This window comes from Pantherophis guttatus, chromosome 2 (assembly GCF_059756535.1).
Source record: "Pantherophis guttatus breed Tessera chromosome 2, ASM5975653v1, whole genome shotgun sequence".
Lineage (NCBI taxonomy): Eukaryota > Metazoa > Chordata > Lepidosauria > Squamata > Colubridae > Pantherophis > Pantherophis guttatus.
Genome location: NC_142064.1, coordinates 251116949 through 251140992, shown reverse-complemented (window position 1 = coordinate 251140992; position 24044 = coordinate 251116949). Strand labels below are relative to the sequence as shown.

Below are 24044 nucleotides of genomic sequence, written 5' to 3'. Positions count from 1 at the left end.
AGTCAAAAATTTTTACTACCGGTTCTCCAAACTACTCAAAATTTCCGCTACCGGTTCTCCAGAACTGGTCAGAACCTGCTGAAACCCACCTCTGAAGCTTGTGCAGAAAATATAATGGAAATGCAAGGAAGGGCCAAACATCCCTCCCTGACTGCCCCCTGCCAAGTCACACATGGCCCCCACCTCGGCAATGATCTTCTCCAGTTCACGGTTCTCCTTCTCCAGCATCCGTGATTTCTCCTCCTCGTTGTTGTTGGTGGAGGAGCCAGTTTTCATGGTGTCCTGCTGCTCGGATTGCCATTCTCCACGGGTGATAAGGCGCCTCATCTGAAACAAGAACCACACTTCTGCAATTCATGGCTAGGAAAGGGCTGCGCAAGATAGCCAGAACAGGAAGACCAGGTGTGCTTCCTTTACTTTTTCAGCTCCCTTCCTGAGAAGGCCATTGTCTGGGATGGGCTAGAGCAGATCTGGGCATTTTACAGCCCCTGATCCATATTTGGCTCTTTGGCTGTCTCTGTCCAGCTCACATGAAATCAATCGAAAATTAAAAATCGAATGTAATAGTGTACGCCATGCATGCAATACAACTGCATTGCTTTTATTTTGAAAGTGACTGTTTTTTTTTTCCAAAAGGGATGCGGTGGCTCAGCGGCTAAGACGCTGAGCTTCTCGATCGAAAGGTTGGCAGTCCAGCGGTTCGAATCCCTAGTGCCGCATATTGGGGCGAGCTCCCGTTACTTGTCCCAGCTTCTGCCAACCTAGCAGTTCGAAAGCACGTAAAAAATGCAAGTAGAAAAATAGGGACCACTTTTGGTGGGAAAGTAACAGTGTTACGTCTTCGGACAGTGCTGGCTCTTCGGCTTTGAAATGGAGATGAGCATCGCCCCCTAGAGTCAGGAACGACTAGCACATATGTGCAAGGGGAACCTTTACGTATTTTTTTTTCCAATTTACATCATGCATGCATGCATACCTATGCACCTTCACAGCCCTTTTGGTTTGGACCTCCATAATAGTCCCAGTCTCAGGTGGCCCCTTGGGAAAATTAATTGTCCAGCCCTGAGCTAGAGAATGACTTAAACGGTGTCAGAGGGGAAGTACTTACCTTGGGCACAAACAGCACAACCAGTGTGATGTAAGAGGAGAAGACAATGGCAAGGGAGGCGAAGGCAAAGGCAGCATCCTGTTGACTGCTGAGGATCATGGTCACGGGGGCTGTGATAAGACACAGCACCTACAAGAGGGAGAAGCTCCAGGCTGTTAGCTTATACCAGAAAGCACACCCAGGAAGTCCTACAGCAGGATTTTACAACCTTGACAAACATAAGGCGTGTGGACTTCAACTCTCAGAATTCTCTAGCCGTTGTAGGAACTGTCAGGAAATTTGCTTCTAGCCTTTAAGGCTCACCCGGCCCCTATGGCCAAGGAGAGATAATATCCTTAATATCATCCAACAGGACAGGTTGGCTTCCTGAAAGCAGATGGTTATCACTGCAACTCTAAACACTGGGAAGCAAAACTTCCTGTCTGAGCTGCAGCCAGATGTTCAGAAGTTCCTCTCCCAAAGTGTCAACCCCAGTGGGTAGACCACACCAGGAAATCTACAGGAAGGTTTTATCTACTTTTATTGAGATTGGCTATAATAACAGAATTGTCCAAGTCTGATTGTATCTCCTACTCCTTTTAAATATACTGTAAACTAGCTGGATCCCCATGCTTCGCAACAAAAGAAGGAAGAGCCTGTAGTACAGTGGACTAAAGCACTGTTATTAACATCTGCTGCTTGCAATTACTGCAAGTTCAAATCTCACCAGGCTCAAGGTTGACTCAGCCTTCCATCCTTTCAAAGGTAGGTGAAATGAGGACCCAGATTGTGGGGGCAATAAGCTGACTTTGTATAAATATACAAAAGTATGAAGGCTATTGCTTAATGCATTGTAAGCCGCCCTGAGTCTCCGGAGAAGGGCGGCATATAAATTAAAGCAAAAAAAAAAACAAAACCCACTATGTGATCGGGCTTGATAAATGGACACTTACATCTTGAAAATTAATGAATAGTTATGATTGGCTTCTCCTCTCCCCTTCTCTCCCTCAGCCTTGCCCCACAGAAACATCTATCCTATCCCCTTCTCTCCTTCAGGCTTTCTAGCCCCTTCTCTCCATGAAGCTTGTCCTATGTTATCCCATTCTCTCCAGTTATTTTCAGGTTGAGAGGGGGAGTAGAACATCTAACTAATTAGCATCAGAGCATGTTATAATAATATAGGAAATACTAATGCTCTGATTGTCATTTTGAAAAATCCTTTCTTAGTGAGCACCTAGAAGCCAAGAGGAACATACGTGGCAAATTTCAAGTTTGTAGGCTTTACGGTTCTGGAGATTTTGTGATTACGGCGTGAGTGGTTTTCGCTTTTATATATATAGATTTAGAATCCTAAATTCTAAATATAAATTTGGTGAATATACTAAATCAAGTAAATTTACCCTTGTAGTATGGCTGTATTATCATTATTATCCTTCTCATCTTTTTTTACTACTTTCTCTTATTATTGTTGTTGTTGTTGTTGTTGTTGTTGTTGTTATTATTATTATTATTATTATTATTATTATTTGTTGTTGTTGTTTTGCATGTACACTGAGAGCTTGTACACTGGAGACAAATTCCATGTGTGTCTAATCACACTTGGCCAAATAAAGTATTCCATTCCGTTCCATTCTGTTTTTAAAGTATTCTTATAGTTCAGTGAATCTTCCACTTCCCAACATTATCTAGACATCCTGGACTTTAAAAAAATATTCTATGTCTTGTTACCTTGGCAACAGAGCTTGCAGATATGTGAAGATCATCTTCCTTCCGCTTTACAAAAAGAGATCTAACATGCAACCCCCAGTGTGAGGCAAAGTAGCCCAAAACAAGACAACTGCACGACAAATTAGAAGTGGCCCAATCCCCATTCTGAGCCCTGCTAAGGCAGAAATGTTGGCCCAAACCTTCTTCCTTCCCTTTAGACGGAGGAGAAACTGAACACTCTTCTAATTACTTGTACTCTCAACTTCACTGCTGCACTCAGAAGGTCAATTGGCAGAGATGATTGCCAATCATTGGAAACAAACCACTTACAGCCACATTATAGATTGCCATGCCCACAGCTCGGTGGTCATTGATCTTCTCTGTGGAGACTCCCTTTGTCTCATAGGCCAGGAAGATGCCTAAAAGTAGCAGCAGTCCCTTGAAGCCATAGAAGATACCTGTGGGGAGGGAGAAGTGTGAAGGTGGTGGAAGGGGAAGAGGTTCCAATGGGAGTCTGGATGTAGAACAACCTTAGGAAGGTTGGCAGTAGATTCTGCCCTCCACCCCACCCCCCTTCACTCTCTCACTCTTTAGATAGTTAGGTAGCTCACTTCTTTTATGAAACATTCAAGGACGTTTGCAAGAAAAAAGCAACACATAATAACAAAAAGAATCAAAAAGAATCAAAAAGAAATTTTTAAAAACACAGATTTTAACAGGACTTTAAACCAGCCACCCTTTTCCTCCAAGGATTAAATCTCCCCAAATTTCCAGGTAGCCTAATTGCTGGTCACTGGGCAGCCAATGTACCAGATGGAGGAAGGCTTGTCTAATCAGCTTCCAAACAGTGTAAAAAAAATAAAAATAAAAACCAGCAATGATCATTGAGTACAAACCAAATGTAACAAAGAGAGAGGGCACCAAATGGCAGGCAATTCATGCCCAGTATTCTTGGCAGAGCCACCTGGCTGACTCTTGTCTCCAGGATCCTGCTCAATCCCAGTCTGTGTCTCCAGCCTTATCACCTACATGGTTTTCAGCCCTCCAGCATTTCCTCCCCAATTTCCTATGACAGTCCATTTTGGACTGGTAAAATACACGTGTACAGAAGGAACTCCTGGGGGGGGGAGATTGGGCAGTAGACTAGAACCCCAAAAATATTCAGGACATGTAAGATTCAGTCCAGAATGCAGGACAGTGACCGAGTTGTCCAGTTCTGAACTAAGGCAAGACTGGGCAGGGTTGCAGGGCTAGCCAAGGAAAGGAAAGGACACCGAAACCTTGGGATGAGCGGAAGTGGACTTGGGACAAACACCCTTCTTTTCCCGGAGAGGCTCACCCAGCCAAGTGTTCATTTTTTCGGAACTGCAATGCTCCAGCTTGGGTAGGATCAGCACGTCAATGTCACTTTTAGGCTCCTCTTTGGTAAATTCCTTAGTGGAATGGATGAAGACATGTCAGGATGAAGACATTGGAAGCAGAAGAGACAAAGCACATAATAAACTGAATAAGGCAAGGTACACTGTTAACTAGGAGCCTGGATAGCTCTGCAGACTAAAAAAGCACTGTAATTTAACACCAGCTGCCTGCAATTACTGGAAGTTCGAATCTCCCCAGGCTCAAGGTTGACTCAGCCTTCCATCCTTTCTAAGGTAGGTAAATTGAGGACCCAGTTTGTGGAGGCAATAAGCTGACTTTGTATAAAATATACAAAAGTACGAAGGCTATTGCTTAACGCACTGTAAGCTGCCCTGAGTCTCTGGAGAAGGGCGGCATATAAATTAAATTAAAATAAAAAAAAATAAAAAATAAACTATTTCTTAAGGATGCACTATAAGGATCAAGATGATTATATATATCTCTATATCTCTAGCTCTATCTTTCTATCTATCTATCATCTATCTATCATCTACCTACCTACCTACCTACTTACCTACCTATCATCTATCTATCTATCTATCTATCTATCTATCTATCTATCTATCTATCATCTATCTATCATCTACCTACCTACCTACCTACCTACTTACCTACCTATCATCTATCTATCTATCTATCTATCTATCTATCTATCTATCTATCTATCTATCATCTATTTATCATCTACCTATCTACCTACCTACCTACCTACCTACCTACCTACCTACCTATCCCTGTCTCAAACAGATACAGTATAAAGAAGCCTATAAAGAAGCCTATATATAATGGAATACCCTAGTCAAGAAACCACCAAGGAGAAAATCACCCTCAGCAACACTGGCAGGACAAGCTACTGTATATGAAAAGAGAGCAAACCCCACTCCCTTCTAGCACTGATGACGTTACATAGCTGGATAATAAAACATCTGCAAGAAAACAACCAAGCTTGGAAAGCACCAGGACTTCACAGTTCAATCCTGATATTCTCTTTTCTAGAGAAGGGCGTGGAAGAGGGTGAAATGGTAATTTAACAATAGCAATAGCATTTAGGCTTACATATTGCCCCATAATACTTTATAGCACTATCTGGGCAGTTGACAATGTAAATATCAAGCAAGGAAAATCAGTAGTCCAGGCAGTTGGGATGAATATAAAAGTTTAGTGCATGCTTAAACTCTCTACAAGAATATTTATTACTAGCTGTCAAAGCAAAGAGGCGGTAAATAAGAGTCAACGGAATTCAAGGTGGGTTGGACTTACCGTATTTTTTGGAGGACAAGACGCACCTTTTTACCCCCAAAAAGGGGGTGAAAATCTGGGTGTGTCTTATAGTCCAAATGTAGCCCCACCCACCCACCGGCCTCCACCCTTTGGACATTTTCAGGCAGTTCCAGGCAGCGGGGATTTGGGTTGGGGCACAGCCTGAGGAACAAACCTCTTCGGGACAGTATGGGGGGGAAATCTGCCCGGCAGCTTCGGCGAACAAGGCAGGCCCCACAGTTTGTGGCTGGTCACCCCTCTGGCTGCCCAGTGGGCAGCTCAGGGCAGACAATGGTCGCAATGACTTCACTCCCCAGCAATGTGAGGAGCCGCCGCCGCCGCCTAAGCCCTCTCTGAGCCCAGGAGCCAAGCCAAGCCGAACGGGAGCCCCTAAAGTGCCTCCCGTTCCATTCAGCTCGGCTTGGCTCCTGGGCATGGAGAGGGCTTAGGCAGTGGCTCCTCACATTGCTGGGGAGTGAAGTCATCGCGACCTTGTCTGCCCTGAACTGCCTGCTGGACGGCTAGAGGGGTGACCAGCTGTGAATCGTGGGGCCCGCCTTGTTCACCAAAGTCGCCAGGCAGATTCACACACCCCTCCCCCGCCCCAGACAATCCTGAAGAGGTTTGTTCCTCAGGCAACTCAGCTGGGATCGTCAGAGGCTTTTAAAAGCATTTTTTTCTACAACCTCTTCAGCCAAAGAGGTTGTAGAAAAAATGCTTTTAAAAGCCTCTGACGATCCCAGCTGAGCCACGCGATCATCAGAGGCTTTTTTTTTTACTTTTAAAAGCATTTTTTTCGGCCGAAGAGGTTGTACAAAAAATGCTTTTAAAAGTAAAAAAAAAAGCCTCTGATGATCGCGTGGCTCAGCTGGGCATGGGGGTGGGGGGTGGGGCAGAGATTTTTGCTATTGGTTCTCCAAACCGCCCTCTGCCATCACTACCAGATTGGGTGATCCGGTCCGAATTGGGAGCATTTCACCCCTGCTCCACATCTTTTTTACGTCGTGGCAATCAAAACTGGAATGCCGTATTCCAAGTGTGGCCTTACCAATTTTAATTTGCTTTTTAAAAAAGGGGTGTTTTAATTAGTATGGGCCAAATTTGTTTAATATGTTTTAAATTGATTTTTTAAACTTTATATTGTATGTGTTTTATCTTTGGCTGTTCACCGCCCTGAGTCCTTCGGGAGAAGGGCGGTATATAAATCCAAATAAACCTTAAACCTTAAACCAAGGCATTATAAAGTGATATTAACACTTCATGTGATCTTGATTCTATCTCTCTGTTTATGCAGCCTAGGAATGTTTCATCATCATGAGGAAATGGATGTTGTGACATCACACTGAAAACACCTGTCTCTTACTGCATGCAATATCACGATGAATGTGCAAAAGAACAGAGCTTGCGTCCATATTTCACAACGATCATTTTGTCATTTGCACCTCTTCCCTTGTGATATACTTTTAGGTCAGGGGGAAGGAACACCAAAGTTTTAGCCCCTTCCCAGAACCATAAGTCCTAAGTTAAATTCAGTCAAAGAAGGAAAGGATCCTGGGATAGATCTTTACATACAACTCAACTTACAGCAGTTTGCTTATGACCGTTCGAAGTTACAATGACACTGAAAAAAGTGACTTATGACCACTGCAGCATCCCTATGGTCATGTGATTTACATTCAGACCACTTGGCAACTGCTTCATATTTATGTCGGTTGCAGTATCCGGGGCTTCATGTGATCCCCTTTTGCAACCTTTTGACAAGCAAAGTCAATGGGGAAGCCAGATTCACATAACAACCGTGTTACTAATTTAACAACTGCAGTGATTCACTTAACAACTGTGGCAAGGAAAGGCGTAATATGGGGCAATACTCACTTAACAAATGTCTCACTTGGCAACATAAATTTTGGGCTCAATTGTGGTCATAAGTCGAGGACTGTATATTCCAACACAGACTGGGAATCACGATTCAACCAAGATATGGACAAATATGCCAAGAACGGAAAGGAGAGCAAAGAAGGGAGAAAAACAATTTTCTCAACAGGTTGAGATAATGGAAGAGGAGAAGAAAGTGCAGGGACATACCAAAGAGGTGAGATATAGGAGATGACGAGGCTGAGCCCGAGGGAAGGATCAACCCCATGATCTCCTACATGATATCTACAACTGCAGTAAAGGCCAGTAATTAACAGGAGCTTGTAAAACTCAAGACTCAGCGGTTGAGTGTCAATAAGGTGAGTTTACAAAATTCTCCTCTGCTTACAACTGTCTCTGGTGGCCGGGCCAGTTAAGTATTGCTGGATCAATTCCAAAAATGGAACGAATTGATTAAACCAGGATTAAGGCAAGCATATCATGTGAATGCAGCCAGCACAGATATGAAGGGTGGTGGGAGAGACTCAAAAACGAGAGGCGGTAAATGTTTGGGAGATTAAGGGGCTATGTTTTAAGGGAAGAATCAGGGGAACTGGGCCATAGAGGAGAGATGGGCATCCAAGAGAGACAGACTTTTCTACAATACATTGCTTTTAGTTATGGTCCATCAAGCCATCCCTGACTCCTGATGACTGCATGGACAAATCTATGCAGTTTCCTTGCCAAAACTTTCAGAGGAGATTTGTCATTGCCTTCTTCCTAAGGCAGAGAAAAAGTGACTGATCCAAAGTCACTCACTTTATTCCATGCCTAAGGCAGCAATAATTTCCCCCCTCCCAATTTCCTGGCTTCAAATTTAGTGCCGTTAAGCTTGATTGCAACGGTTGGCTTTTCTGTAAAAGAAAAGCAACAACACAGCGGTCAGTGGAATGAGAACCGTCTCCAGTAACATGGGACTAGTAGTCCTCTTTCCTGCCTAAGCAGGGGGTTGGGCTCTTAGAAGACCTCCAAGGTCCCTTCCAACTCTGTTATTCTATTCTATTCTCTCTGTGGTTCCAGAACGACACCTTACAGGATCTCCAGACAGCAGGGCCAGTGAAGAGGGATATTACAAATAACAGTAACTGGGAGGCCACAAGGTTCCCCTCATTGAACTAATAGGAATGTGGAATCTTCTTTTGAAGACGCTTTTAATATAAGCATGTTTGATAAAGCAATACTTCACTGCTGAAAAGACAGACCTTCTGGTCCAGGCTAACATAATTTTTGCCTGTTTAACTCACTAAAACTTTGTGGGCTTATAATAGAAAGGCAGTCTTGTACTCTCCATGGATTTTTTTAAAATTCCTGTTTCACGTATCTTGGTACTAATGGTACCAACAGCCCAGTGGTGGGTTGCTACCAGTTCGCCCCGGTCCGAGCGAACCAGTAGTGACGGCGGCAGGAGGCTCCGCCCACCCACCCAGATTTTATCAAAAATGCTTTGTGCATTTGCAGAACCTTCTGTGCATGTGCAGAAGTGCCGCACGCTTGCAAAGCAAGTGTGTGCACTCACGCGCTCCCGATAATGAACTGGTAGCGCCGGGATTTGAAACCCACAACTTCAACAGCCTTTTCAACAATCTGGCCCTGTCTCCTGGAATCCTTGAACCTATAGCTTGCTTTGAAATGACGCCATCTTAGGATGTTACCTCTGTTGTGCGTTTCAGTGGATTAACTATTTGCCAGATAGCCAAGATGACAAAATCGAGCCCAACAAGCAATCCAACAGTGGCATAGAGTTTCCAGGGTTCCAAAGTCTGTGGAAGAAAAAGGAGAGAGAGAACTGGGGGCTGAACCCACTCAAAGGGATAGAATAGAATATATGAAATTTCACGGATCCCGGAAGTCACAAATTCAAGCTGCCCTGAGTTTTCAGACCATGGATCCATCTAGTCAATTACAATAATGATTATTGTTTACCCAATGTGTTTATCGTGTATTATTGGGTAATATGGAAACAATACACACCTATTTCACATGCTTCCTTTTTGATTATGGGAGCAACTTTTCCCCAAGCTGGTGCCATTTATGTAGTTGGTTTTTCAGACTCTCATAAGCCAGGGAATTGAAATGAATATTACCTGGAAGGCATCAGACTGAGGAAAGTTGAGAAAGTGTGGGAAATCCAAGACCTTGTGTCAAAAGTTTAATGGAAAAAGTGGGCTTAAAGTTAAGAAATAAGACAACACAAAGATGTTCTGGGAAACAGGTTGTGTGCAAATTCCTGTTTTGCATCCAGAGAGGACTGGAGAAACTAGTCCCAGTCACAACAATACCAGGCTGCGTGGTTCAATGGTTTGATTTACCGGTAATATAAGGCAGCCTCTTCAATGTGCCTATGAATTTAAGTTCTGTTCCTGCAGTGACAGTTCCTTGGGAAATTTATCAACATAAATGTAAAAATACAACACCGTAAAGCAATAAATCAAAACAGCAAAGTTCAGCAGTGTTTAAACAAGAGGCTAAGGACACACACGGAGAGAGAGAAAACATGGTATCCATGGCTAAGGAACTCTGAGAACTTAATTATGCCTTTTCTGAAGTATGGGTTGTAAGATCAAATTTACTAGCCCTCCCACCCTGAGAATGGTGTGCTCCCCTCCAAATCTGCAGCCAGTCATAAATCGTAGAAAAACTCAGGTGTAAATACACTCTTAGACCTGGGCTTTGCTAAGATTTATGAACTTGTATGTTAAATCCTTTCACCCAAAGACACACCCACCAGATATAAAAGATAAAGTATCTGGAAACGCTAATCTCTATCAACAATTATTTTAGTGGAACAAGGGTGTGGCATGATTTCAAGATTAAATTCCTGCGGAATAGAAAACGATGAACACCCTTGTAACTTAGGAGCAAATCTAGGCCAATTCTGTCTTGGGGTGACCCCAAGCCAATTCTGAATTGTTTCCAAAAATAATAGAGTTCAAAAGAAATACATGGTACATCCAAATTTTTTCTCTGTATTTCTCGCTTCATTTGAATGACTCAGCCCAGAGTGATAACAAGACAAAACACTCACCTTCCGTCGTTCTTTCTTCTCTTCTTTCTTGGTGAAGACGGTGTGCACCCACCAGATTTTGGTGAACATGCTGCCATAGCCAAGGCTAAAACCCAAACCCAGGAGCCAAAGCCGAGCCTGGAAGTGGGGTGGGGGAAAAGAATAGTAAGAAAGCAGTAGCCTTTATTACCAGATTTTTCTAGTTCTAAAAATCCATTAAGTCAGTATCTTCCTTTAAAGTATCTCATCACAAAAGAATGTCAGAACTTCCACAAAGCTCTTAATCAACCAAGAGAATCTGGGACTTTCCCAAGAGATATCTATACCACAGAGAGTTGATGCATTTTCTAACACTATAGATCAGGGGTGTCAAACTCGATTTCATTGAGGGCCGCATCAGGGTTGTGTTTGACCTTGGGGGGCTGTGGTGGGCGTGGCCAGGGTGGGCGTGGCTGGCACATCACTTGTGTTGGGGCACCTGTAGCGGCCCGAGCGCTCTGCCAGCGAAAACGGGCTCCCAAGCTTCTTTTTCGGCTGCGACAGCCTCCTGCAACCCTCTGCCAGCGAAAATGGAGCTCGGGAGGGTCAGTCACAGCCCTCGTGAACTCCGTTTTCACTGTCAAAAGCACCGCAGGCTGGCCCTTTGCTGTTTCCAGGGCGGCCCACGGGCCAGATCTAAGCACCCCGTGGGACAGATCTGGCCCCGAGCCTTGAGTTTGACCCCCCCCGCTATAGATAGTTGTCAACTTACAACATTTCAACTAGTGACCTTTCGAAGTTACGACGGCACTGGAAAAAAAGCGACATGACCGTTTTTCACACTTCAAACCCTTGCAGCGTCCCCATGGTCACATGATCAAAATTTAGATGCTTGGCAACTGACTCATATTTATGACGGTAGCAGTGTCCTGGGGTCATGTGGTCACATTTTGCGACAGTCTGACAAGCAAAGTCAATAGGGAATCCACCAGATTCATTTAACAATCATGTTACTAATTTAACAACTGCAGTGATTCACTTAACAGCTGTGGCAAGAAAAGTCGTAAAATGGGACAAAATTAACAACTGTCTTGCTTAGCAACAGAAATGTTAGGCTCAATTGTGGTCAAAAATCGAGAACCACCTGAATTCTCTCTCATTTAAACAACGTTACATTAAATCTTATTAAACGGCTTGCCTCCAAAAGTTGTGGTGCCAGACTGGACAGCCATCTGCCTGAAATGATATACGGTCTCCTACTTGAGCAAGGGGTTGGACTAGAAGGCCTCCAAGGTCCCTTCCAATTTATACTATTTAAGTGGGCTCAGTTCTGAAATAACAGAATAATGTTATTTCAGAACTGAGGCCGCTTAAATGATATAAATGATGTAAAGGTTTAAATTGTATGAAAATAACACTTCTACCGGCAACCCATTCAACTATGTTTCTTCATTTCAATATTGCAGGTTAGAAATGCTATGATTGAAAATGTGCTGAGCTGCCTATTAAACTTTTTTCCCAAATTGTGGGATATTGTGACATTTGCGCACAACAATTTGAAAATATCCTTGGGTTTATATCAGTGATGGGTTGCCCCCGATTCGGACTGGTTCTCTAGAACCGGTAGTAAAACCGGTGGGAGGCTCCGCCCACTGACCCTGACATCAACAGAAGTGATCTGCGCATGCGCAGAAGCAAGGTACGTGCGCGAGCGAAGCGAGAGTGTGCACTCAATCCCGTTGCGAACTGGTAGTAAAGGTAAGTAGAACCCACCCTTGGTTTATATAGCACTAAGATTATGAGACTAGCATTCAATAGTCTTACAAAGAACAGTTTTAATTAAATTTGAGAAATTCCACCAGCTGCCAACTGTGCCAACAAAGTGCCAGTTTCCACTGGAGTTTGTGGCAAAGGTTTTCATCTGTTTTTGTGTCACAAGTTCTACAGGGGCTCTAGCAAAGACTTTACTCTATTATCTACCCAGTAGAGATCAACAGTGCAAGATATTTCAAGAATCAGTACCCAATAAGATTTTGTTCTGCCTTAATTTTACAGGACTTTATTCATGAAGATCAATGTGGGTTTTTACCTAAAAGACAATTATGAAATAGTATTAGAAATGTTTTGGATATTTTGGCGCATTTGGAGCAATGCAATGAAAAACAATTCTGCACTGATCTTCTTAGATGCATCAACGTTTTGAATTGGATTTTCTTATTTAGAGTTCTAGAACACATGACTCTTAGAGATAATATTATTAAATAGATAAGATCAATTTATACTTCATAGAAAGCACAAATGATTCTTAACAGATAACTAATAAAACTCTGTGAGATTCAAAAAGGCTCAATATTAGGATACCTGCTGTCTCCACTCTTATTTTAATTCTTGAGTTACTGAATAGAGACATAAGATATCATGAGAGAATAACCAGATTAAGATAAAAAAGTAAATTTATAAATCAATCCTTTTGCAGATGACCCAGTGTTAACTCTGGAAGCTCTACTGGATGGAGTTGAAACATTAATGGGAAAATTAAATATGTTTAGTATGCTAGTAGGTTTTAAAACCTACTGGCTTAGGACCTGGTTATTTACGGGACCGCCTACTACCAAATAGCCTCCCACCGGTCAGTACGGTCTCATAGAGAGGGGCTCCTCCGGGTGCCATCAGCCAAGCAGTGTCGACTGGTGGCCCCCAGGGGGAGGGCCTTCTCTGTGGGGGCACCCACTATCTGGAACGAGCTTCCCCCGGAGATACGGAGGATCCCGGATCTGCGCACCTTCCGCTGTGCTCTTAAGACCCTCTTATTCCAGCAAGCCGGCCTGGCCTAATTTTTCTCCCCTTTCTTTTAAATTTTAAATTGAAATTTTAATTTGTTTTAAATTTATTGGGATTTTAATTGTCATGGGCCAAATTATTTAATTTGGTTTTAAATTGTTTTTAAATTTTGTATTTCTGTATTTTATCCTGTGCCTGTTCACCGCCCTGAGTCCTTCGGGAGTAGGGCGGTATACAAATTTAATAAAACTAAACTAAACTAAACTTAATAATCAAAAGACAAAGATGTTTACAAAAATATGAAAATAGAAAATCAAATAGAACTGATGGAGAAAATTGGTTTAAGATTAAGAAAAAAAGTAAAATACTTGGGTATTATGATTATGAATATGAATCATATGTTATTTTGAAATTATTATTTAAATATGGAATGAAATTTAAAAGGTCATGTTAAGATGGAAGAAATTAAAACTGTCACTGTTAGGGAGGACTTATTTGATAAAAATGAATGTTTTATCCAGAATGATGTTTTAAGAACTTATGTACTATTTTTTTTTTATATATACTATTCAAGCAATGGCAAAAAAATATATTTCAATTTGTATGGCAAGGGGAAAAAACTATGAGTTAAATATAAAGCGTTATAAGATGTAAAGGACAGAAGAGAATTGGGTTAACCAGATCTGAAATTGTATTTTGCAGTACATTTATGGTATTTTGATACCATAAAGTTAATGTTTATCTTAAAAGCCATTTTATTAGACGTGTCATTTTGAGAATATGGAATAGATATAAATCAAGACTGTGTCCAAAAACACCTCTGAGGATCTCAGCAAAAGAAGCATTTTATAGAAGAGAAGCAGCAGACAAGTGGTTACTGTATAGGAATTATTGAATTTATCACCAAGGGGAATACAAAATCGAATCAAGAGAGCAATTAATGACAGAGAAATATAGTTCTCAATGGTTTTCCCATTTACAGTTATCAGAAAGATTTAAAACAATATCACTATTGATTTATTTATTTACTATATTGTGGACTGGAGGCCTGTGTTTAAAATAAAATGTTTACAACATCAAATATATATGTGGGATGAGATGCAATTACTATGAATTCCCAGTCCAATATCAGTCCAACATAATTCAGGTTGAGCAAAAGTTGGCTTCCTAACACCTTCTCCTCAAAATCTAGCACTGACACAAAGTGCTTTCTTTCTTCCTTTCTAGTACGAAGAATTTGTACTTTTACTGCATACTAATACATTTAAATGTTTAGGAACTTCTTTAAAATGCATTTTTTTCACACAAAGTAAGACCCAAGTTAGGGTATTCGTTCAACTTTTGGGGGCACGGATATGATAGTGTCTGTTCTAGTTCTGAACTGTATCCGTTGGTTTCCATGGTAGCTCTCAGTTCTGAAATGGAATTAGAAGTCTTTAAGAAGAGATTGGACAACCATTTGTCTGAAATGGTCTAGGACAGTGGTAGGCAAACTTGGCTCTTTCACACCCTGTGGACTTCAACCCCCAGAATTCCTAAGACAGGGTGTGAAAGAGCCAAGTTTGCCTACCACTGGTCTAGGAGTTTCCTGCCTAAGCAGGGGGTTGGACTAGAAGACCTCCAAGGTCCCTTCCAACTCTGTTATTCTATTCTATTCTAAGTGGTGGGGACTTCACTGAACAAAAATTCTGAAATTTGGTCTTAGGTACATGTATAACTCAGGGCTGGTGGTAACTGTGGTTCTCCAGAAACTACAGGATTGTAGCTCCTAGCATCATTTATCATTAGGTAAATTGGTTAGGTTTGCTGGGAAATGTAGTTCAATGGCATGTAAGGGCCTCAGGTTTCCTACTCTTTGTTTAGCTATTAAACTACCAGGATGTTCTCTAAAGCTTTACAGCAGCCATGATGTACCTGGCAAACAAAAGGGAAGAGTTCTTTGCTGATGTGAAGGCCATCCAACCCAAGCGGGAAGACAGCTGCCTGGGCCAGTGCACAGCCCACAGCTGTCATATTATTGAGATATGGCTGAGAGTTCTGGATGTATCTGTAAAAAAAGAAGGACACCGTCAAGCAGAATCTGGAATACAAAGGGTTCGAGTCACCAGCTCTCTGCTTCCAAATTCATAATAAAGTATTTCAGCTAAATGAACTAGGCAAAATCCATTTTGAGTTGCCAGTTTTAAAAGCTATCAAACTCAATTGTTGATTCAATTTGATTTTTAAAAAATATTCTAATTTATGCTTTTGAATCATTGAATTGGATCTTGAAATAGCCTCAGCATGCTTAAGTGAAATAAACAAATATTCAATCTTTTTTATCGTTTTGGGTGAATATGCCCTTCAGTATTACATGAGATAAGTATCTAAGAAGCCACCTTACTCTGACTTGAAGTCCCTGTCTTGGTTGTCTCTAACATGTTACCTTTTGGTTGTTCAAATACTAAACTTGTGGTATGCTGGCAGGGGATTCTGGGAGTTGAAATCCCAACATTACTGGGAGTCATCAGATTGGGGAACTGATAAGGATTAAAATCTGACAATATCTAGACTGCTGCAGGTTCCTCACACTTGATCTGTGCTGACAGGCAATGGTTCTTTCATTGTTTCAGAATCCAGATGTTCTGGATATTTTGAGAATGAACCTTAGGGACTCTGAATGCAAAGTATGTCTTCAACTATAGAATTACAAATTTTCACTTAGCAAAAGAAACTGGATTTTTTAAGTGGAATCACTTGTCAGTGAGATGAGCAGCATATAAACTTAATAAATAAATAAAAGTATCACCCACCTGACATGCCCATTGTAGATGTTGAAGGCCAAGCAAATGATGGCCAACAGGATACCCAAACTTGAGAGCACCGAAACAGAAATGAAGAGCTTCTGGGAAAGGTACCGGAAGGTGATGATGACTTTAGTATAATCTGCTGGTGGGACACCACCTGCAATGAAAGATATGGGAAGAAGAAAGGAATTCAAGAGCCTATTCATATCTCAGGCTTTTTCACCAGGAAGATTCACAAAGACTCACGTGTGGGGATGTTTCCATATGGTAACCTGACTAGCTTGAAAGATGCATTGCCTGAGGCTAAGCAGTTCCTCCTGACTCAACCCACGCACGAAGCATTTCCCAAGATGCACCTCCTGACAGACACGGAATGCTAAATTATGAAATTCAGCATTTCAACAATAAAATGGTACTTGCTAACTTCATTGTATAACAATGGTCATTAACCCACATGCATACAAGGAAGTGGAAAGCTCTAAAAATTCTCATTCATCTGACCCCATTCCTACCATTTATAGTGTGGGTCCTTTGTGAAGAGTACACTCTTTGCCTTAATTGTTCTTGAAATGAATCGTTATCTACTCTAAGCCAGTATAGATGCTCTCAGGATGTCTAAACCTGAGATGAGAACATTTTTAGACCTCAAGGAAATCACTAGACTGCTAGATTTCATCTTTTCAAATCTAAATCCCATATTTAGCCCAAATATGCACCAGCAGTTCATTCATATCCATCTGTCTGTTAATTTCCTCATCCTACAATTTCATTATTAGTGATTCTGACTCACTAGTTAAAATCTCTAGAATTTCCTATCCTCAGATAAATTGGAAAAAAACTGAATTGCATCAATTTTTTTAAAATTTCTTATTTGTTATCTTTCTTACCATATAAGAAAATGTCTTACACTGACTTTCTTGAGATGTTCTGTTGAAATGATTACTTGACTGTGTTACAGCAGGACAAAACTTGGAACAACTTCAGGATTTTGTCGCAATTCCTGGCCTCAGAATAAAACTGTTGGAATGTCCAACTTTGTTTTTGATCTTGGAACACTCGAAATCACCAGCTTCAATTTCAAGCAGTATTTTAGTATTTACCTATAACTTAAATACTCAAAACGCCATTGCTCAGAATGATTTAAGTTTTTAGGCTGTTGGTTTGAGCTCCGAGCTTGGCAATTTGGTTGCATGATTAACTTTTGTTTGGAGTTTGGAACAAAGCAATATTATTTTATTTTAAGCTCAGAACACTTAAAATATTTTGATTTCAAAAAAAATTTCACACTCCTATTCATAATGAACATCTTTCAGTCTCTTACCAATCCACTTGTCATTGTTATACCAGGAGAGGTTATCCTTGGTGCTGTCATAATAGCCAATCTTCTTATAGACACCATCTGTTGGCAGAGAGAAGAATTCTAGACAATAGAAGAATCAAGGAATGGATTTACGGGAAGAGAGACTATTGGGCCAGTTTTTAAACTGTCAGAATGATGGAACTGAATCTTTAAAAAAATAGCAATAGCATAGCAACACCTAATTGCCTTTTTATAAAAGGAAACATGGTAAAATAAATCCTACATAATTATGCAAAATTGAACATTTCTACATAATTATACAGTATTTATTGTGCAGTGCTGATCCTTGTAATGTTGAATAATTACTTGCCCTCAGTGGGATATTATACAGCTTTGTGGGCAAGAGATGGCATTCTCCCAAGCACAGTGGTATGATTCACAACCTATGGTATTGTTAAAGACAATCATTTGTTTTTAGAGCATCTCCTCAGCAGTACATTTCTATGAGCTATAATCTCAAAAAACTGTAATGATGAGAACATAATTGTAATCTTTTGTTCCCTTCAATAACCAGGAGAGCAATAATTTCCTGCAAGGTGCTGACACACCTGACTTTACCGTTTCGTCACAAAATCTTTTAAACAGGATGTACAGCTGTGCTGCAGCAGAAGTCCATTTTAGGTGTGTGTGTGAAATGTGTTTATTTAAAGGGTAGGATTTCCATAGAGTTGTGCAACAGGGCAGGAATGAAGAGCACAGAGAAAAATACATTTCTATATCATTCCAAATAAAGGGGAAAGGTAAACCCCCGGTGATATAAGTTACACCGTGGCGTTATCGGCACACACCTAAATTAATAGAAAAGAAAGGTGGGTGGGGAGGAGTAGCAAAATGAATCCTGCCAATCAAAACCACTCCTGTAACTGTAACACTGCGTGACTGCCACACAGTACAGCTAGTCCTCAACTTAGAACCACAATTAAGCCAACATTTCTGTTGCTAAGTGAGACATTTGTTCAGTGAGTTTTGCCGCATTGTATGACCTTTCTTGCCACCGTTGTTAAGTGAATCTGGCTTCCCCATTGACTTTGCTTGTCAGAAGGTTGCAAAAGGTGATCACATGATTCCCAAGACACAACAATTGTCATAAGTATGAGCCAGTTGGCAAGTGTCTAAATTTTGTTAATGTGACCCTGAGGATGCCGCAACGGTCATACATGTGAAAAACAGTCATAAGTCACTTTTTTCAGTGCTGGTGTAACTTCAAATGGTCCCTAAACGAACTGTTGTAAGTTGACTACTACCTGTAAAAAAAAAAAATCCAAAATGGAAATTACAGCATATCTGTGTTCCATTGGGGGGGGGGGGTGGAAAAAGGATAAAAGGGCAGAAATGATGCGAGTGTGATGTTTTGGCAGCTATTTCATGTGGCATGGGAGCCAGCTTGATGTTGCAATCAATGGGAAAACCCATAGTGTAGAGCATGCTGGGAACTTTGCTCACCCTGAAGCTGCTCAATGAGGGTCCAGGCCATCCGAGAGCCACTGGCATCAAAGACCACATGTCCCTGGGGGAGTGAAGGAAATTGTATTAACAGAAGGTCCCCATCGTGGCAACCTGGTTTGGGATCTCTTGCCAATGTTACCTGGGGAAAAGCCCCACATCCCAACAATTTAAGAGAAAGAATGATTGTTTCTCTCTAGTGAGAAGGAATTTCAGAGAAGAAAAGTGGCCATAGCGCTGAAGAATGTAAAATTAAGAAGTTGAGTCAACCTGGCTCTAGGAGGTTGTACAGTTCTATTCGAGAAATATTTCTATCATGTGTCTGACTTCCAGAGCAGAGTTTCTGAGAATCTCAGTTTTCAAAAATATGGGACAAGCAGTTCAAGGACTAAGTCATCATTGTGAAGAAATATTGTACCTGAAAGTGTACATATAACCTCAGTGAAAGGTGAGTTTTTGTTCCTTAACTGAGTAGGACACCTATCCTTGATCTACTACCTTTCATGACCTTTATTATATGTCCTGTACTAATAAAATGTAATGTTAATGTTAAAGGTTTCCCTGTTCAATCATATCTGACTCTAGGGGGCAGTGCTCACCTCTGTTTCTTAGCCAAGGAAGCCAGGGTTCTCTGAAGACACTTCTCTGGACATGTGGCCGGCATGACTATATGCCAAGGCGCAGGAACACTGTTACCCTTCCACCAAAGTGGTACCTATTTATCTACTTGCATTTTCCATATTTTCCAACTGCTAAGTTGGAGGATCTGAGACAAGAATGGGAGCTCACTCCATCACATGGTACTTAGGTCTCAAGTTGCCAATCTTCAGGTCAACAAATCCAACGCCTTAACCACTAGGCCACTGCGCCACCATCCTGTACTAATAATTCTTTATATAATTCTTTTTTCTTACCATCAGGGTTTCTTGGCATATCCTATTTACTTCTACCCCAAAAACCAAAGGCTTTAAAAAGTCAAATAGGCTTGGAAGGAGAATGCAGGATTTTTGATCTTACTCAAAATAATCTTACTTGATGATCCAGAATTCTGACAGACTTGCCAACGGGTAGATCCTGAATGTTTTGCACACCAGATTCCCTACCTTCAGGAGATTGGTTTCAAGGGATCACTCACCGAGACCCCCTCAAAGGCTGAAGAGTTGAGGGCTCGGTAGATCTCGTCTGTAATGGTCTGGTTATTGTAATTGAAGTCTTCAAGACGTAACCCTTTCTTTACCAGTTCAGCTGAGGTCTTGTTCAATGCAAGGGCCAGTGCCCAGATGGCATCATAAGCCAATGGGGCTTCCTGGAAACCCCCAGTCTCCTCTGGAGATTTCGCTACACGCTTTGTCAGTTTCTCAATGAATTCCTCCGATGTCTAGAGGGGACCAAGAAAAACAACATTCTTCCTTGTTGCAAAAATTGATAATTATTGGGATTGTTTAAATAAAGAAAAAGAAATAGCAAAAAGTAAAATGCAACATTTATAAATAAACAGGATTTAATACTTCTATAAAATATGTAAAATATTTTAAATTTGCAAAGCAGTAAAATACTATTATTGGGTAATATATTGTTTGGATACTTTTACAAATTTGCCTTTTTACCCAGGTTTTTCTGCCTGGAACTGCATTGCCTGGAACTGCATTGTTCCAGTTAGATCTCTTTAAATATTGTTTTTTATTTTTTATTGTATTTTGTTATTTTATTTATTTATTTTTTGTATATGGCTTTGATATTATGTTTTTAGTATTAAATGGTTTACAAACTGATTAAAAACAAATATATTGCTGTAAAAAAGTTTGAGAATAATATTGGCTCAAAGATTTATTGTAATTTGTTTCATAATTGAATGCAAAAGAATGTAAGGTTTTCTAAAAGGAGAATTAATCTTATTAGAGAAATCTATAACTGCTCAGCTACCCAAAAGAAAACTCTAATTTTAATTGAATTAGAAATATTACTTTATACAGTGAATCAGCTCTTTTTAAATGGAAAGGAACCTTTCATGAAACAATCTTGTTTTCTTTTTAATAAAATCAGGGAGCATCGGTGTGAAAAAAATATTTTTGCTTAGCTGAAATACTATAAAAAAAATCTCCTGCCAACGTATATAATTTTGACTAGTGATTTGCAATAAAAGAAAATATGTAAATATTTTACGTGTAATGAACGTGCTATTGGCATATAACACATTTCTTATACTGCCAATTCATTTGTAGAGTAAATATGTCCAAACTAAGGAATGTAACTCCTAGATAAATTTGCAAGTCTATTTTAAAACTCAAGAGGAGTCTGGCAGGCCTAAGCTTTTTGAATTACAGCTCACTTCATCAAATGCACAGGGTGGAAAAATCGACGCAAGATTTAAATTAAAAAATGAGGTCAGGGGAGAAGAAAGAGAGGGGAAAACCAGGCGCTTATGTCTTTTAATAAAATGTATTCGCCTGAAAAGGCCCCATCAGGCGCCTCCTAATTTTGGCTACCATGGATTAACCGGGTTTTCATTTTAGCAAGACATGGCCACGTTCCTTGCCTGTTGCGGCTCTTCCTCACCATATTAGAGATGCTGCGGGTGTTTTCTGGGTTCAGCATGACGATCTCCGTGGTGATGTGTCCCTCTACCGCCTCCCTCATCTCTTCCTCTGTGCAATTAATGTTTGCGTCCTTGATGCGGAACCAGTTGTCAGCATACCAGCCAATCAGGAACCAGACATATTTCTTTCCAAACAAACGCTCCTTATATACCTGCCACGGTTCACAAAGGAGGAATAAAAGAAGGTGAACTCGCAAACAGAGGAAGCCACACTTTCTGGCAGAAGGAGCGCACACACCATCACAGTACAGAAAGGGGCCCATTGAATACATACAGGTAGGCGGAAGAAAGCATTGCGAGATCGGCTATGCATTACTCACTGGAAAGTAACAAAGCCGAGCGCATACACAACAACCCCGGAGCACGAGGCACGGAACAGTTCATCAAATTAGTGCCATCCTCCCACCCACTAATGCTAATTTTCCAGAACGAGAAGCAGAATGGAGCTTCTATCTCAGAGGTGGTATCCAGCAGGTTCTGACCAGTTCTGGAGAACCGGTAGCGGAAATTTTGAGTAGTTCGGAGAACCGGTAAATACCACCTCTGACTGGTCCCACTCCCATCTATTCTCTGTCTCCCGAGTCCCAGCTGATCGGGAGGAAATGGGGATTTTGCAGTATCCTTCCCCTGGAGTGGGGAGGGAATGGAGATTTTACAGTATCCTTCCCCTGCCATGCCTACCAAGCCATGCCCACCAAGCCACGCCACGCCCACCGAGCCACGCCCACAGAACCGGTAGTAAAAAAATTTGAATCCCACCACTGTTCTATCTGCATTCTCTGGTCCACTCAGAGGATTCTGTGTACTCACCTCACAGAAAACCTTTCGTGCCTCAGTCTCGTAAAACAGCCCAACAATAATGCGAGCGTCCTGGCGCTGGAAAGGGAAAAAGTGGAATCAGATTTTGCTATGGAGACAAGCTTATATATAAATAATGCCAATGCTAGAAAACACAACGTTCTTTCGTCAAATGTATACGTATAGACAGACACATAATTGTATTTCTGTTGGTACTCATTATTATCCGACATGCAGCTTGTTTTCAATTTATAACCAGGGGTGAAATCCAGCAGGTTCTAACAGGTTCTGGAGAACCGATAGTGGAAATTTTGAGCAGTTTGGAGAACTGGCAAATACCACTTCTGGCTGACTCAAGAGTGGGATGGGAATGGAGATTTTGCAGTATCCTTCCCCTGCCACGCCCACCACAGAACCGGTAGGGAAAAATTTTGGATTTCACCCCTGCTTATAACCATTCATTTATCGACTGTTCAAAGTGATGCCACTGCTGAAAAGGATGAGTTGCAACCAGTCCTTGCACTTACGACTGTCGCAGCATCCCCACAGTTATGTGATTGAGTGCTTGGCAATCAGCATGTACTTATGACGGTAACATCAGCCTGGAGTCACGTAATCACCGCTTGCAACCTTCCCAGCTGGCAAACAAAGTCAACGGGGGAAGCTGGATTTGCTTAACGATGGCATGATTCCCTTATAAATTGCAGTGATTTGCTTAACAACTATGGTAAAAAAAAAAGGTGGTAAAATGAGGCATGATTCACTTAACAACTGCCTTGCTTAGCAACAAAGCAATTCTAGTTCCAATTGTGGTCATAAATCAAGGACCACCTGTACTATCCAACATATTTAACTGCAGATCATGCTTCCATTACATAGAATGAAATCGTATAAATGCCCTTCCTTACAGCTTTTAGAATGCTGCAGGGAAAGATATTTCCCACTGCACAGTTGCAAACTCACCCTTTCAGACCATTAATCCCCAAATCTTAACCAATCCAAAAAGGGTAACCTGCCTATCAGCTAATGAAGGACAGAAATATTTCTGTAGGTGTACTGCATGCACACAAGTACGCACCCATACATCAACAACTGCAATTACATTTTGAGCCTCACAACATAAGCACCATTTTATTCCTTTCATGCACAACAGAGGGAAAGATCCCATCTACATACAGTAAGTGCAGCTGTAGCAATAGTTTCTATTTTCTATTATCTTAAATGGGTAAATGGAAATCTGTTTTGCATTATTTTATTGGGGTGGGGGGACCATGTCATTTTGCTAAGACTTCCAGAAGTCATTATTACTCTCCTTTATTATATTGGTCTATACACGGGTACATATGACAGGCAGGTTTAAAATTACAAAATTCCAACAGGTAGTATAGAACAATGAGTAAAAAGTTAATTCAAACCCTGTGGAATCAAGCCACAGGCCAGCCTTCCCTAACTTGGTGTTACTGTCCTTCGGTGCTAGGTCCTAATTGCCATAATCCTCAGCCACTAGGACCAACAGAGTAGAGTATCTGAAAAGCCCAAGTTGGAGGAGGAAGTTGTATAACAGATCTCTCCCCTGCCCTGCCCTGCCCTGCCCTCTCCTCTCCTCTCTCCTGCCCTGCCCTCTCTTCCTTTCCCTTCCCTTCCCTTTCCCTTCCTTCTCCTCTCCCCTCCGCTCCTCTCTCCTGCCTCCCCTCCCCCTTCCCCTCCTCTCTTCCCTTCCCTTCCCTCCACTCCACTCCCCTCCCCTCTCCTCTCCTCTCCTCTCCTCTCCTCTCCTCTCCTCTCCTCTCCTCCCTTCCAGGGGTAGATTCTACTTACCTTTACTACCAGTTTGCAACAGGAGCGCGCGCACGCTCTTCTGCACATGCGCAGAAGCTTCTGTACATGCACAGATCATCAATTATGATGTC

The 24044-nt window shown here is 41.4% G+C and overlaps 1 protein-coding gene across 2 annotated transcripts in view; it reads right to left on the bottom strand.

The window, feature by feature from the left end:
* GABBR1 (gamma-aminobutyric acid type B receptor subunit 1) overlaps positions 1-24044 on the bottom strand; it is a 200383-nt gene that overhangs the window by 3193 nt on the left and 173146 nt on the right. For both annotated transcript variants that reach the window (XM_034431779.3, XM_087883827.1), the window contains exons 11-23: positions 22147-22212; positions 21297-21488; positions 19876-20118; positions 18741-18804; positions 17259-17336; positions 15944-16094; positions 15066-15198; positions 10413-10529; positions 9040-9147; positions 4134-4227; positions 3125-3252; positions 1109-1237; positions 184-327 (exon numbers count right to left, since the gene is read on the bottom strand). In XM_034431779.3, the coding sequence (XP_034287670.1) occupies positions 184-327; positions 1109-1237; positions 3125-3252; positions 4134-4227; positions 9040-9147; positions 10413-10529; positions 15066-15198; positions 15944-16094; positions 17259-17336; positions 18741-18804; positions 19876-20118; positions 21297-21488; positions 22147-22212 (1647 nt within the window). The remainder of the gene's footprint in view (positions 1-183; positions 328-1108; positions 1238-3124; positions 3253-4133; positions 4228-9039; positions 9148-10412; positions 10530-15065; positions 15199-15943; positions 16095-17258; positions 17337-18740; positions 18805-19875; positions 20119-21296; positions 21489-22146; positions 22213-24044) is intronic.